At 35.2% G+C, this 14,369-nt stretch overlaps 2 protein-coding genes across 2 annotated transcripts in view; both read right to left on the reverse strand.

Annotated features, from left to right (window-relative positions):
• The window catches only part of LOC143224747 (serine/threonine-protein phosphatase PP1-gamma catalytic subunit B-like), a 36,140-nt gene extending 30,789 nt beyond the window's left edge, over positions 1–5,351 (reverse strand). Inside the window, exon 1 of the mRNA XM_076453010.1 lies at positions 4,647–5,351. Coding sequence (XP_076309125.1) covers positions 4,647–4,754 — 108 coding nt within the window. The 5' untranslated portion in view covers positions 4,755–5,351. The remainder of the gene's footprint in view (positions 1–4,646) is intronic.
• The window catches only part of LOC143226991 (ubiquitin carboxyl-terminal hydrolase 31-like), a 162,968-nt gene that overhangs the window by 115,708 nt on the left and 32,891 nt on the right, over positions 1–14,369 (reverse strand). The window lies entirely within an intron of this gene.

A 14,369-nucleotide genomic window follows, 5' to 3' on the forward strand; every position in this document is an offset into this window, starting at 1 on the left:
TATTTATGAACAACATTTAAACTGCGTCACCCTAAAATGTTGGCAAAAGTCCATCTATATCCTGCGAAGTCATTACAAATAGTATTATTCAATTTATATAGATTGCCTTTCTCATTCCAATTATTTCTCTTCAAGTCTTGCGGATCTGAAGACATTCAAAAGTGTTAGGTTTCTCAGACATAGAATTAACAGTAACGGGGCAAGTCGTTGTTAGCTGGATATTTAATGTACTCATTCTAACACGTCATGTTTGAAATGAACTCTGGCGGGTATGTTTTATCTTCATTAGCACGTTTAATTTATATTGTTTAACCACTTTCGGATCTTGTCGGGCTTCGAACGTTGCTGTGTTGATCTAATTAAACTATTGTACATTTAATATTGTTATGTAACAATAGCCATGATTTTATTGTTATGTAACAATAGCCATCATATATTCTTTATATAAAAGCTTTTCGAAGTTACGAAAGTTTGCAAAGCATTGGTAATCAATAGATACAGATAAAAATCACATGACCTACGGATGTTTCACGTGCCTCTTATATGTATATTTCATATTTTAAAGCTCTTCACACCAACCCCAGAGACGCAGCGGCATGTCTAGATTTACAGCAGTAGAAGTCGGGTTTTGTTTGATACCCTTGGTGAGCAGAGTACATGTAGTTCTTTGTGTAGGTATGCGCTTAACCACAAACAGAAAAAAAAATAAAAAAAATAAAAAGTTGACGTGTGTGTGTGTGTGTGTATGTGATTACTTCAGTTAGAGTTAATGAGACATCTTAAAACTGTAATCTCAAATGAACGAACTGGGAAGAAGTGTGTTTATATAACAAATATAAGACCTGCTGTTTTCTGATGTATAGTTCTCGCAACGTGTTAGTTACTTTCATGGACGCTAGCCGTGACACAAGTTGTTAATGGCTTACAGGGATTGCATCAAACGTGGGGTAAATCCAACATCGAATATGTCGATAATATAAACTAAAAGGCCATAGGTCAGTCTCTGCCTAACTTTCATTTTAAACACGTTTTATATATATCACCTGACCCCTCAAACTAATAAACTAGAAGTCTTTGTTCACACATTGGCTTGAATAAAAGTTATACTTAACTGACTGCTTCTAACTTTGCTTTTCATCCATCAGTTCTGTGATATAATAAAAGAAAGCTGTGCTTATTGCTATTTTAACATCAATTACACAGGTTTTCCCTGGAAGGCGACATGATATTATTTTTAACTCGTGGACGTACTTTGAAAGTGCGCAGCTCTGTCTCGTCTGCGACTTCCTGTCCTACACGTACTTACCCTCGTTTGAGCCGTACCCAGGTGCCTTTCTCTCAAGAAGGAACGCGATTTTCCTTTAGGCTAGGTGCAAAATAGTTCATACTTATGAGACGTTTCTAAAACTCTCAAGTATCTTCAGGTGACATTCCATTTGAGAAAAAATTAACCATTTTTACCAAATTATACAAAATAGGCCTAGTGCAATACACAGTAGTTTATAGCTATCAGCTCAAAGTGAGGAAAGTAGAGAACAATATTTAGAAATATTATACTGAAAATTTACATTTTTTTCACTAGAATAAATCATTATTATTAATTTGGATGAACAAATTTGTAATTAACTTTTAATGGTACCTCTTACAATTCATAGATGGAAGTATAGACTGGAATAACACGTGAGTAGTAAGATTTTAAACTCAGCACAGAGAAGGATTGATGACCATGATGTTTGATATCAAACCTAAGGAACTTGCTTACTGACATATCTAAAACAAAAACCTAAATGGATTGCTTCCTGTAAAACTAAAACACTACTGGAACTGGTTACCCAGAAACATAAGATGGGCACTTATCACCCAGCGGACGTATGAACTCTGTTATTGGGGTAAAGGCCTCTTAGGCACAAGATATATTGTGGTTGATAAAGTATCGTGTTCGTCTTTCTATTACTCATAATTTCTTACAGTAAGTTCTAAAACAAACATCTACGGTAGTTGGTCTTTAAGTAAACACTAGGGATATTGGTAATCACATCTAAAAGAAATAACTTTATTGTTGGTTTTTATGATTTTTTAAACTAAATAACCATCTAAAGAACTGGTTTTTATAATAATTAAAACTGTGACATCCATAGGAATTGGATTCTATGACATTTAAAATGAAACTAATACGTAACTATTATAGTTTGTATAAAATACATAATAAGCAGCTACGGAGATTGGTTGACCTGATGTATGAAACAAACACCTAAGAACACTATTTATTACGGCTTATTGTCGTATCAGACCACCAGGAACTGAATAAATAATGTTTTTAATAATCTATATTTCTTATCAGTATTATTAAAGATAATGGTTTAAGATAATAATAGACGAAGGACGGAATAAATATCATTAAGCCACTAATTCTCTGACAAACAAAACAAAAGTAAACCTCACCTGCCACGTTCATGTGGCTCCATCTATTGCTCTACTAGGAGATACATAGTGAAATATATGTGGGTGGGGAGGGAATGTTGTCATGAAAAGCATTAAACTCAGTTTAACGTACATATTTCATGAAGTAAATCACTTTATGAATTCGTCCCAAAGCGTACAAAAAATTGCTGTCCTAGTTTTCAGTAACAACTAGCTTGGACTTTGTTGGGATTTAGAGTCGAAACTTAACACGAAAGTTAATAAAAATTCTCACATTTAACCTTTACCCCACAAATGAGTAACACAATCAGAAGTGTCTCTGTTGTTACGTTTTTGACAGAATCTATAGCGTTTGTATAACGAATGAAATAAATGTTTATACAAGAAATAAAATAGAAACAACTAAAACAAACCTACAGAAGATTATTACTAAGTTATGTTCTAACAGTTGGAGGTGAACTAGGGATGTTACACTAATTAAAGTGACGAATAAATCTGAGACGTGGCAATTCGGACAGGGATTTCTTCAAGTTAAAGCAAGGTCCCACGTATATTTCTGTTCGTGAGCTGTTGTTTTCTAATGTCTTAACTTAAAGCAAGGTCCCACGTATATTTCTGTTCGTGAGCTGTTGTTTTTTAATGGTTTAACTTAAAGCAAGGTCCCACGTATATTTCTGTTCGTGAGCTGTTGTTTTTTCAATGGTTTAACTTAAAGCAAGGCCCCACGTATATTTCTGTTCGTGAGCTGTTGTTTTTCAATGGTTTAACTTAAAGCAAGGCCCCACGTATATTTCTGTTCGTGAGCTGTTGTTTTTCAATGGTTTAACTTAAAGCAAGGTCCCACGTATATTTCTGTTCGTGAGCTGTTGTTTTTTCAATGGTTTAACTTAAAGCAAGGTCCCACGTATATTTCTGTTCGTGAGCTGTTGTTTTTTAATGGCTTAACTTAAAGCAAGGTCCCACGTATATTTCTGTTCGTGAGCTGTTGTTTTTTAATGGTTTAACTTAAAGCAAGGTCCCACGTATATTTCTGTTCGTGAGCTGTTGTTTTTCAATGGTTTAACTTAAAGCAAGGCCCCACGTATATTTCTGTTCGTGAGCTGTTGTTTTTTCAATGATTTAACTTAAAGCAAGGTCCCACGTATATTTCTGTTCGTGAGCTGTTGTTTTTTAATGGCTTAACTTAAAGCAAGGTTCCACGTATATTTCTGCTCGTGAGCTGTTGTTTTTTAATGGTTTAACTTAAAGCAAGGTCCCACGTATATTTCTGTTCGTGAGCTGTTGTTTTTTCAATGGTTTAACTTAAAGCAAGGCCCCACGTATATTTCTGTTCGTGAGCTGTTGTTTTTTTAATGATTTAACTTAAAGCAAGGTCCCACGTATATTTCTGTTCGTGAGCTGTTGTTTTTTTAATGGCTTAACTTAAAGCAAGGTCCCACGTATATTTCTGTTCGTGAGCTGTTGTTTTTTAATAGCTTACTGCCGTCGTCAACAAAATTATCAATTTCACTCCTAGCAAAATATAAGGGTCAATTAAACGTGGGTTTGTGTTTGTTATGTTTTAGAAATTTTTGCTACAGTTGTTACCATAGGTAAATGAACTTAGTGGTATGCCAAATAAAGTGCAAGATAAACATAGTCTGGGCAGTTTATTACAGTTAATTTTAATTAAAAATTTTTACTGCAGAAATTACGTGGGGTTCAGCCTTATTTAGTAACAGAAACATTTGAGATAACTGGTTAACATTCCAATAAGCTACCTTAAATACCATAACTTAGAGAGAAAGACGACATTATCACTGTAAAACGTGTAGAATTTAATAAAAATAACATTAAAAAACAACATATATATATATATATATATACACACACATCAAAGCAATGTAGCATATTTTGCCCTAATCTTTGGCACTACTCGGTGGTTCAACGGTAAATCTAAGAGCTTCTAATTTTAAAAATAGGGTTTCGATACCTGCAGTGGACAGAACACTGATAAACCATTGTATAGCTTCGTGCTTAACAAGGAAACATTTATCTTGATTGTTTCTAGAGCAAAGCCAGATTTGGCTATCTACTGTGTCCACTGCTGAGAGTCGAACCCCAAGTTTTAGTGTTGAGGTCATTAAACTTGCTGCTTTCCCATCGCGAGACTTTTATTCTTTAATCTGTACATGATGTGAAGCTTATGTTTAATATTATTATGTTTTTACAACACTGTCACCCACCTGTCTCCCAGGCGTATTCCTCACAGACAACAACTGCTCAATGACTTTGTCAACGTTCAGTTCGTTACGAAAGTTCATTCTGCTCGACATGAACAGCGTGTGAGGCATGCGGAAGACACCTTAATGAAGCAGCTTAACAAACAAGTCGACAATTTCCTCGAAAAAGAATTAAAAGAGCCGCGAAAAAATAACTTGAAACTCAGTTCCCCTCGTTCACCCACACCATACACATCTGTTGATGCCTTGTCACAACGATGAGACGCGAAGAATTCCGAATGATAAACATTTGCAACAAGAATCAATGTACCACAAAGCTTAAAAACAGCCTACGATATTCTCCGGTATTCTAAATAACACAAGCAACATAAAGTCTACCACAAATATTTTCTGAAACATTAGCTCCCTGCCGTGCTCTAAACAAGACAGAGGCTCGCTGATTTTACTGGGTAGGATGGCTGAAGAATATACTCGGGAAATGCCGAACCTTGTCACGTGAGCGTAACTAAGCAACCATCGTCTTCTCGAAGGAAAGATTGACCAATTCTAACTGCGCGTTCTGAACAGCTTGGTAACGGAGGCGGAAAAGATATTGTCACGTTTTATCTACATGAAGCGAAAATACAATTATTGTTAATTGTAGATACTGCTCAATATACTTCGGTTGGTTAACATAGTCAACGTGACTTCTATCAAAAGTATGACGTCATTCGATATCAGCATTTATCATTGGATACGTCACAGAGCGAGAGAGAGTGCGTCGTGATGTCATAGTGTATGAATGTGTTTAATTTACAACTGTAATGTTATTTTTGTAATATCCCAGCGAAAACAAACTTAATATTCACCAGTATATCGAATTATTATAAACCATAATCAAAACATTAGAAAAGCCTCGATTGAGTTAGTGGTGAGTGCACTCGACTCGCAATATACAAGAGGGGGTCGTTCGTACCCCGTCAATAAACACTCTTTTTCAGCCTCGCGCGTGTTGTAATACTGAAGTTAATCTCATTGTTTTGTAAAATAGTATCCTAAGAGTTGACGATAGGTGGAGTTTCTTTTTTCGAATTTCTCGCAAAGCTACTCGAGAGCTGTCTGCACTAGCCGTCTCTAATTTAGCAGTGTAAGACTAGAGGGAAGGCAGCTAGTCATCACCGGATTGACCGTCACTTTATAACGCCCCCACAGATGAAAGGGCAAGCGTGTTTGGTGCGACGGGGATCCGAACCCGTGACCGTCAGATTACGAGTCGAACGCGATAACCCACCCGGCCATGCTGGTGTGAGTACCTGCCTTCCCTGTAGTATATCACTTCAAAATTGGAGATAGGTAACGCTGGAGTAGTTTCGCGGGAAATATAACAGGAAAACAAAAAAAAAGAAACCTTAAATGTATTTATTTGCTAGCCCTACTTTCACACTGAAGATCACTTCTGAGGATTGTTTCCATTACATACAAAGTAAATTTTTCATACGAATTATTTATACGTTCGTAGTTTTGTTTCTGGGAAACACTTTGTTTTGTTAGTTTATTGTTGGAATTCCATTAGGTGAAATAAAGTATCTTTCCGAAATATATCGTATACATTGTTCTAAATAGGTTTGTCTATACAGAATTCTAAGATTAAAAACGATAGCTCTGTATCAGAGAAAAGTCATATGATGTTGACTCGTTGAAGAGATGCGTATACATATCTTGCTTTCTCGATGCGTTTGACAGTGAAGCCAATGTATGGTTTGGTTGTTGTTAAGCGTAAAACTGCATGATGGGCTATATTTAGTGTGCCCTCCACGAGTATCGCAACTAGATTTTTTGTGTCGTAACCCTGCAGACTTGCCGTTGAGCCAATAAGGTTCTTGGTCCTTATTTCTATAACAGAACGACGTATCATTTTGATGTCGAGGCCTCATCTTGTGGAACATTTTTTTCTCACTCAAGAAACAACCAATTAAGAGTCTCTTCAGATAAGCTGGCTAACTTTACAGTGAAGCCACATTTACAGGGAATATACGTGATAATGATACTTAGACTCACGTGAAATCGAGGTGTGATTTTTATGTTTAATAAACGTGAAATTTTAAAGTTAGTAATGAAAATATTTCAGTTATAAATATACACCATAAAAAAGTTACCAGTAAATGTTTTAAACTGTAAAACGTAACCTATATCGTAACCAAGGTGTAACAGACACCCTAGTTACGGCACTTTTCACGTGTTTTAAAAATTTCCTTGTAAAATGAATGAAATACGTAATGTACTTTTAATTATGAACAGTGTAAGTTATATCACATGAGATACAACGAATCACAAAGAATTGTCTAAAAATATGAATAATTTTTATAAAGATTGTTTCTAGGGTATATTGTACCCCGCTAGTACAGCGGTAAGTCTACGGATTTACAACGCGAATATCAGGGACTCGATTGACCCTTGGTGGGCTCAGCAAATAGCCCGATGCGGCTTTACTATCACAAAACAGATAATTCAAGACATAAACCAAAACACATTAAGATGATTTTTTAAAATTATTTTAAATACACTGCTCATTTTTTTTAAAAAAAAAGGATCCCAGGGTAAAAGCTACAAGGTGGATTATAAAATGTATCCTAGGTTTTGGAGGTAATTTCGGAAGTAGGACTCACATTGTGATGGGGATACACCGTCTATCAGTCTTAACCTCCAATTTGCTAATCTCACATAAGAAAATTATAAATTAGGAGAGCGAGATGTGGTGCTCAAGGTCACAACGTTCCACATTTATATCACCCTTTACTGCCTGCAGACAGTTGTTACAAGGTGACTGCTCTCCCAAAGTAAAATAAGAAAAATATAAACATAAATAAATTAAATAAAGTACAACCATTTGGGGGGTACGTAAGATGAAACTTACCTCTTGAAGTTAGTATTCCTACCACTAATATGGTAGATGTGCTAATTAATACATCAGCAAAGTGATAGCTTACTGTGACCGTCGTGCTTTTATATGCGGCTTAAGGTATACATCCTCATAAAGTAGTGCCAAGTTCTTAGATGACATTACTTTTAACTAAACATTTTTAGTAATTTAAAAAAAAAATTCTCTGATTTTAATTTCTTTGTATTTATAACAGAATAATTTAATAATTTTATCTATTTTTTTATTAAATCCATTAAATATTAATTTTCGTATATCTGTCAGTATTATTAATAAAGTGTTGTAATTAATTACAAATTTTACAATATCTGAATAACTGTGAAAGTTCTAATGTTTATAATAGATGTGTATGGAACATTACCATATAAGAAGGGTATATAAGAAGGGTAACCCTAAATTGGAAAAACAGAATATTTTCTTTTATCAAAAGTATTTCTATTGCTACACTTTTTTATCAATAACTTTAAATTCTAAATCTAAATAATGTGCATCTGTATTAGAAATTGAAGAAACGTGTACAGTCATTCTGAAATACCACAGATATTTAATTTATAAGCTAATATGAACGCCATCTAGCGAACGTAAATAAATTTTTCATTCCTCGTGTGTCACTGGAAGGAAAACATAAAAAGAGAAATGAGCTGGTTGAACTTAAGCACTTAAGGAAATAGTTCGTGAAAGTATTCTAGTAGAGTGACTGTTTGTTTCTTGTCAAGCCCAAAGCTACACAACAGGCTATCTGTGGTGTGCCCATCACGGGTATCGTAATCTGGTCCTTAGTGTTATGAGACTTCATACAGTTTACTGAACCAATGTTTGTGTTGTAGGGGGTGGTGGTTACACAACACTCTCTTTAGACCTGATTTGGAGGAGAGATAAGAACTGTATGAAATTCTATAATCAGGTATCACCTTTGAAACAGTATAGTATTTCGGACAAAAATTATTACGATAAACATCTAATTATTTATTAGCAAATAATAAAAAGTGCCTGGCATGGCCGAGCGCGTTAGGCGTGCGACTCGTAATCCGATGGTCGCGGGTTCGCATCCCTGTCGCGCTAAACATGCTCACCCTTTCAGCCGTGGGGGCGTTATAATGTGACGGTCAATCCCAGTATTCGTTGGTACAAGAGTAGCCCAAGAGTTGGCGGTGGGCGGTGATGACTAGCTGCCTTCCCTCTAGTCTTACACTACAAAATTAGGGACGGCTCAGGTTTCTCCTCCTGGTTGGGGTTGTGCGGTGGGCTAACAATCTACTCAATGAAAAACCGGCCTGTTGATGAATCCGCAAGTGATTGCGGCCCTATGTTCCTTCATGGAATCGAGTGGCATAAATAATAAAAACCAGTACTTCCTTTTCACTACTGGACTATATTAATTAACGACTGAACTTATTCAGCATGTTCTTCATAATTATTACTGACAGATTAATAAACAATTCAGTTTATTTGGAGAAAGGTTTTACTGTAAAATATTCAAACATTTTATTCACATAAGTTATATATCTGATTGCATATTTTTATTAACAATTTTAATCTCAGTTAACAGATTCTTTCAGAACTGCCCCTTGGTGATAAATCTCAAAATTTAGTGCACGGGTAATCCATTGTGATTAACAAGAAATGATGAAATATGTCATAATTTCAGCATAAAGGGACATAACAAGGTATGTCAATAGTCTTCCGTAATTTGAACTGTATGTTTTCTAAGAGCCACATCAAGCTGAGCATTTAAACTGAACACACAAGAGCAGTGACAGCGAACCTATGGCACTCGTGCCCAAGATGGCACGCGACGCGCAGTGCCACCTCTTGATTCTTTAAATCCTAACGCTAAACCATAATAAATAAATATATCTATATAATGATTATCATTATTAACAAATGCAGCGGCCAATAATTTTTTTCCGTCCCGGGAGCAGTAAGAAACGTTCACAAGAGACATCTCACGTCCTCTTGGCGCCAACTTTGCAGTTGCGGAAACATTTGAGGTCAGATGACACGTTTTGAATTCTTCACAGACCCAGTGTACACATCAGTATTTGAGTGAAAATAGAAGAAACTGTTGATATTGGCTTCGCCCTGCTTATATTTTACTTCTGTTGTTTGTGAATGAATATTGGATATTTAGTGATAATAACGGTAAACATATATTTATTTTTTTCGCAATAAATATATAAACTTTGTTAAAATTATGTTATTTGGCGTGGCATGCATTATTTTTCTCCAATTAGTTAATTAGATTTATTTTTATATCAATAACATAATTTTTCACTTGCTGTTATGTTACGGTAAGATAAATTATCGTATTTAAGTTAATTAGTGAGATATTATCAAATTTATTACCCTTTTCAGCTTGTCAGTATGTCAGCTGAACCAGAAAATAAACAAAAACGTTCAAATGGAAGGAGATGCAGCAGATATTTTCAAGAATCGTGGACTGAAAGGTTTAACATGATCAGAAATGGTGATAAAATATTATGTTTTGAAACAGTGGTGTGCAGAACTTGCTCTGTAAAGCAGCATTATGAAACTGTTCATAAATGGATTTGTGATAAGAGTGAGCAAGAACAAAGAGAACACGTTTCTCGAGAAGTCAACAACAACATGTAGTCGAACGTTTTGAAGAAATTCGTTTCAGGTAGTTCCGACTGAGTTGCTGCTAGTTTTGAGTTTTCCATATTGCTCAACGTGAAAAACCACTTAGTGATGGGAAGTATATTAAAGAATGGTAATTAGAATGTGCTCATTTCATTTTTGAAGGTTTTTCCAGAAAAAAGAAAACATCAGTGCATTAAGGAATTGTCAGTGAGTAGGAACACAGTAAAATATAGAATATTACAGGTGAAAACAAAAACAGCTAACAGAAGATAGTGGTTCAAGTAAATTACTTTCTATTTGTCTTGACGAGAGTACTGATGTTACATCATCATCTAGGTTAGCCATTGGTGCTCGATTTTGTTGGGGTGATGAAATTTGTAAAGAACTGGTTAACTTGGTAACGTTACCTGAACATACCACAGGTATTGAAGTATGTAAGGCAGTAGTAAACGAATTATCCAATCGATGGGTTTACCTTTCAAAAATAGTTTCCATGACAACTGATGGTGCACCCAGCATGATTGGTAAAGAAGCACGTTTAGTAAATGGGTTTGCAAAATATGTTGGACATCCACTGGTAGGCGTTCATTGTATTATACACGAGGAGGCTTTGTGTGGAGCTTGGAAACTGTAACCAAGGTAATTAATTTTATTTATGCGCATGCTTGAAAACAAAACAAAACACGACAGTATCAGAATTTGCTGAGAGAGGCGAACTCAGTGTACACAGGACGACTTATGCACGACATTGTTCGTTGGTTAAGAAGAGGTTCTTTCCTTAAAGTCTTTGTTGAGTGTTTGGATGAAATTTGTGTTTTGACAAATGGTAGATTTCGTGTCAAGAATTATCTGATATTGTGTGGGTTGATGTTTTTCTTACAAATTTCTCCTCACACTTAAATGACTTGAACACCTGAAACTTTTGACTGTCTGAACAATATCACATTGGCAGTATTAACAGTATTTTCATCAACATATTTATGCGAGTTATTAATTTCAGCGATGAAAGTGTAATTATAGAAATAGACTTCCTGATGAAACTAGTGCGATATGCATACCTCTCAAAACAACCTAATACAAGCCTGATATAAAATATCTGTCATCGTTCGTGCAACAGCAAAAGTCTCACTAAAAGTAAAATCTGTTTATTTTCCTTGGTGTTTTATATGTTACATAATATGAAACAGAACTTATTATTTCATAACAATAAAACAATGAACAAACGTAAATAAGCAAGATGACTCCTTTTTCCTTAACAAAGTCCAATATTATTATTACTAATTCATCAATTTTATTCTTTGTGAAGTATTATAGTCATTAATAACTTGTAATTCCTAGAGCTGTTCCATTTAAAATAAATCAGAATAATAAATGATGATCTGCTGCTAAAAATTACCATGGGCACGTGAGATAATTTTCCAGAAAATTATCTTCAATTTGGACAAACACTCTCAATAAGGTTCGCCATCTCTGCTCTAGAGAGAAAGCAGCTGAACAATGGTAGCCGCTGTAACTTTTGTCTTGTCATGTAATCAGATCTGAACATCACTCTTAAAATGCGAAACACTATTTTATTAAACAGCAAGGGATTAGAAACCGGTAAGGCTTGGATTCACAGTCTGGGCACGCTGTAACTACGCCACATCGAGTCCAACTCGAAAAAGCATACAGCATAGGAAATGGTCTCTCGATTTCCTTGGAGGCTTTTGTTGTTAACTACCAAAACTTTCAGTAAAATTATTACTTTAAGGCATAGTGATTTTATACCCATAACTTCTCGGAAGCAAACCATCCTTTAGCAACAAATCTCTGCTGAGAGGGTTCCTTAAGCTGTATTTTGACTTTCTAACTTGTACTTCAAAGGGGAAAAAAAATAGAAATTCACTAGGACTAAAAACGAACCCGGAAAACATAATGTAGATTTCTCACAACCCGTTAATTGTTTGTTTAACGAGGGAAATCATATGAATAATACTCATAGGATATTGATTTTAAAAACTGAAACTAACATTTTTCTAATTGTGAAATGAAAATTCGAGAGAAGGCATGTAGTCATCACCATCAACCGTCAACTCTTGGGCTAGTCTTTACTGACGAAAAGTGGAATCGACATTCACCTTACACCGCTTACACGGCCGAAAGGATGGACATATTTGGCGACACGTTTCGATCCCGCCACTCGTAGATAGTGAGTCGAGCACTCCAGCCACCGAGCTACCACTAGCCAAACAATTGAGTGACCTGTCCATATAACCACAATACAGCCAAGTACAGAAAAACTGGAACCAGTCTTAAAACTCTCCTCTCAGATAACAAGATGACACAGTCACAATATCTTTGTTATCTGCACGAAAGATTCCTGGACTAAGAACACGTTTCTGGACCAGTATGTACGTTTCCAGCGGCCAGTCTATAAATTTATAGTGTCATTTGTCAATCGGTAAACCGACAAAGAGAAGAGTATCCTTCGGGTTTACTAGACGGGGGCGCTAGCATCAACTAATCTCGCGCAGCTGTTGAAGACGAGATGTAACACGCGAGAGGTCATAAGTTGATGTTATAAGAAGACATAGGAGCCAACAGGTGAACAAAATGAACAGTATCTTACACGGTGAAGAAACGTGAGCTTCATATTCTAAAACGTGACAGACATGAGCACACGTTGGGTAATTAGCTGAGACCACATAAAAGAAAAAAACAAAACTGAAAACAATGACGAAGACATTCCTTCCAGAACTGTCCGACAATTCATGGTTAATCCACTTATGGAATCTCAGTGCAGCTCCCGAATGGATGTCTTCTGTCTCTGCTTAGTAGTTCTGGATTAGGAACAGTCAATACTACAGAGTATGGAGTGGGTGTCTCTTTACCAAAACAAAAACATGTAAACCATTTCAGCTTACATTTACAAAAATATCACACACATTACAAAACTAAGTTACTAACCTATATATATATATATGTGTGTGTGACATTAAGCAGCATTACAACTGTTTGTATGTACATAAACACAAAAGTACATATTCGGCTGTGCTCTGTTCAACACGAGTATTAAAACCTAGTTTTTAGCACTGTCAAACTTACAGCTATTCCATTACTGTGAGACAAACAGTAATAATAACAACAGAATTTAATTCTGTTTGTTGGCACTCCACTATACAAACTTATGACGGTTACAAGTACTTGTCTGCGAAGGCTTCGTTGGAACCAAAATGACACGTTAGAAACAAGTTATCAATTTCAAAGACAACGCAGTGCATAAGAAGTAATGGTTATACCGAGTATGGACGAGTGACAGTAGAAATTAACATTTTCCATAAGGGTGTCTTGAAAAATGTACGAGTTATGAATATGTTGATATCTTGTTAACATCGATGATATTATCATATCATAACTAGACGTTACTGTGGTAGTTATGTAACTGTAACAATATTATCATATAATAACAAGACGTTACTGTGGTAGTTATGTAACTGTAACAACATTATCATATGATAACTAGACGTTACTGTGGTAGTTATGTAACTGTAACAACATTATCATATGATTAAATGTAGTTACCATTCAGCTAGACGTTACTGTGGTAATTATGTTAGTGTAACATCATCATATCATAAAATGTAGTTACCATTCAACTAGACGTTACTGTAATAGTTATGTTAGTGTAACATCATTATCATATGATAAAATGTAGTTACCATTCAACTAGACGTTACTGTAACATCATTATCATATGATTAAATGTAGTTTCCATTCAGCTAGACGTTACTGTGGTAATTATGTTAGTGTAACATCATCATATGATAAAATGTAGTTACCATTCAACTAGACGTTACTGTAACATCATTATCATATGATTAAATGTAGTTACCATTCAGCTAGACATTACTGTGGTAATTATGTTAGTGTAACATCATCATATCATAAAATGTAGTTACCATTCAACTAGACGTTACTGTAACATCATTATCATATGATAAAATGTAGTTACCATTCAACTTGAAGTTACTGTGGTACTTATGTTAATGTAACATCATTATCATATGATTAAATGTAGTTACCATTCAACTAGACGTTACTGTGGTAGCTATTTCACGATAATATGTTCTATCATGTTTTTTTTCTATGAATTACACCAAGTGTGATTTATTAGATACAGATCTTACAATTTTTTGTCTTTATGTACAGAATAAAAACATAGAACAGAA

This window comes from Tachypleus tridentatus, chromosome 9 (assembly GCF_004210375.1).
Source record: "Tachypleus tridentatus isolate NWPU-2018 chromosome 9, ASM421037v1, whole genome shotgun sequence".
NCBI classification, from domain to species: domain Eukaryota; kingdom Metazoa; phylum Arthropoda; class Merostomata; order Xiphosura; family Limulidae; genus Tachypleus; species Tachypleus tridentatus.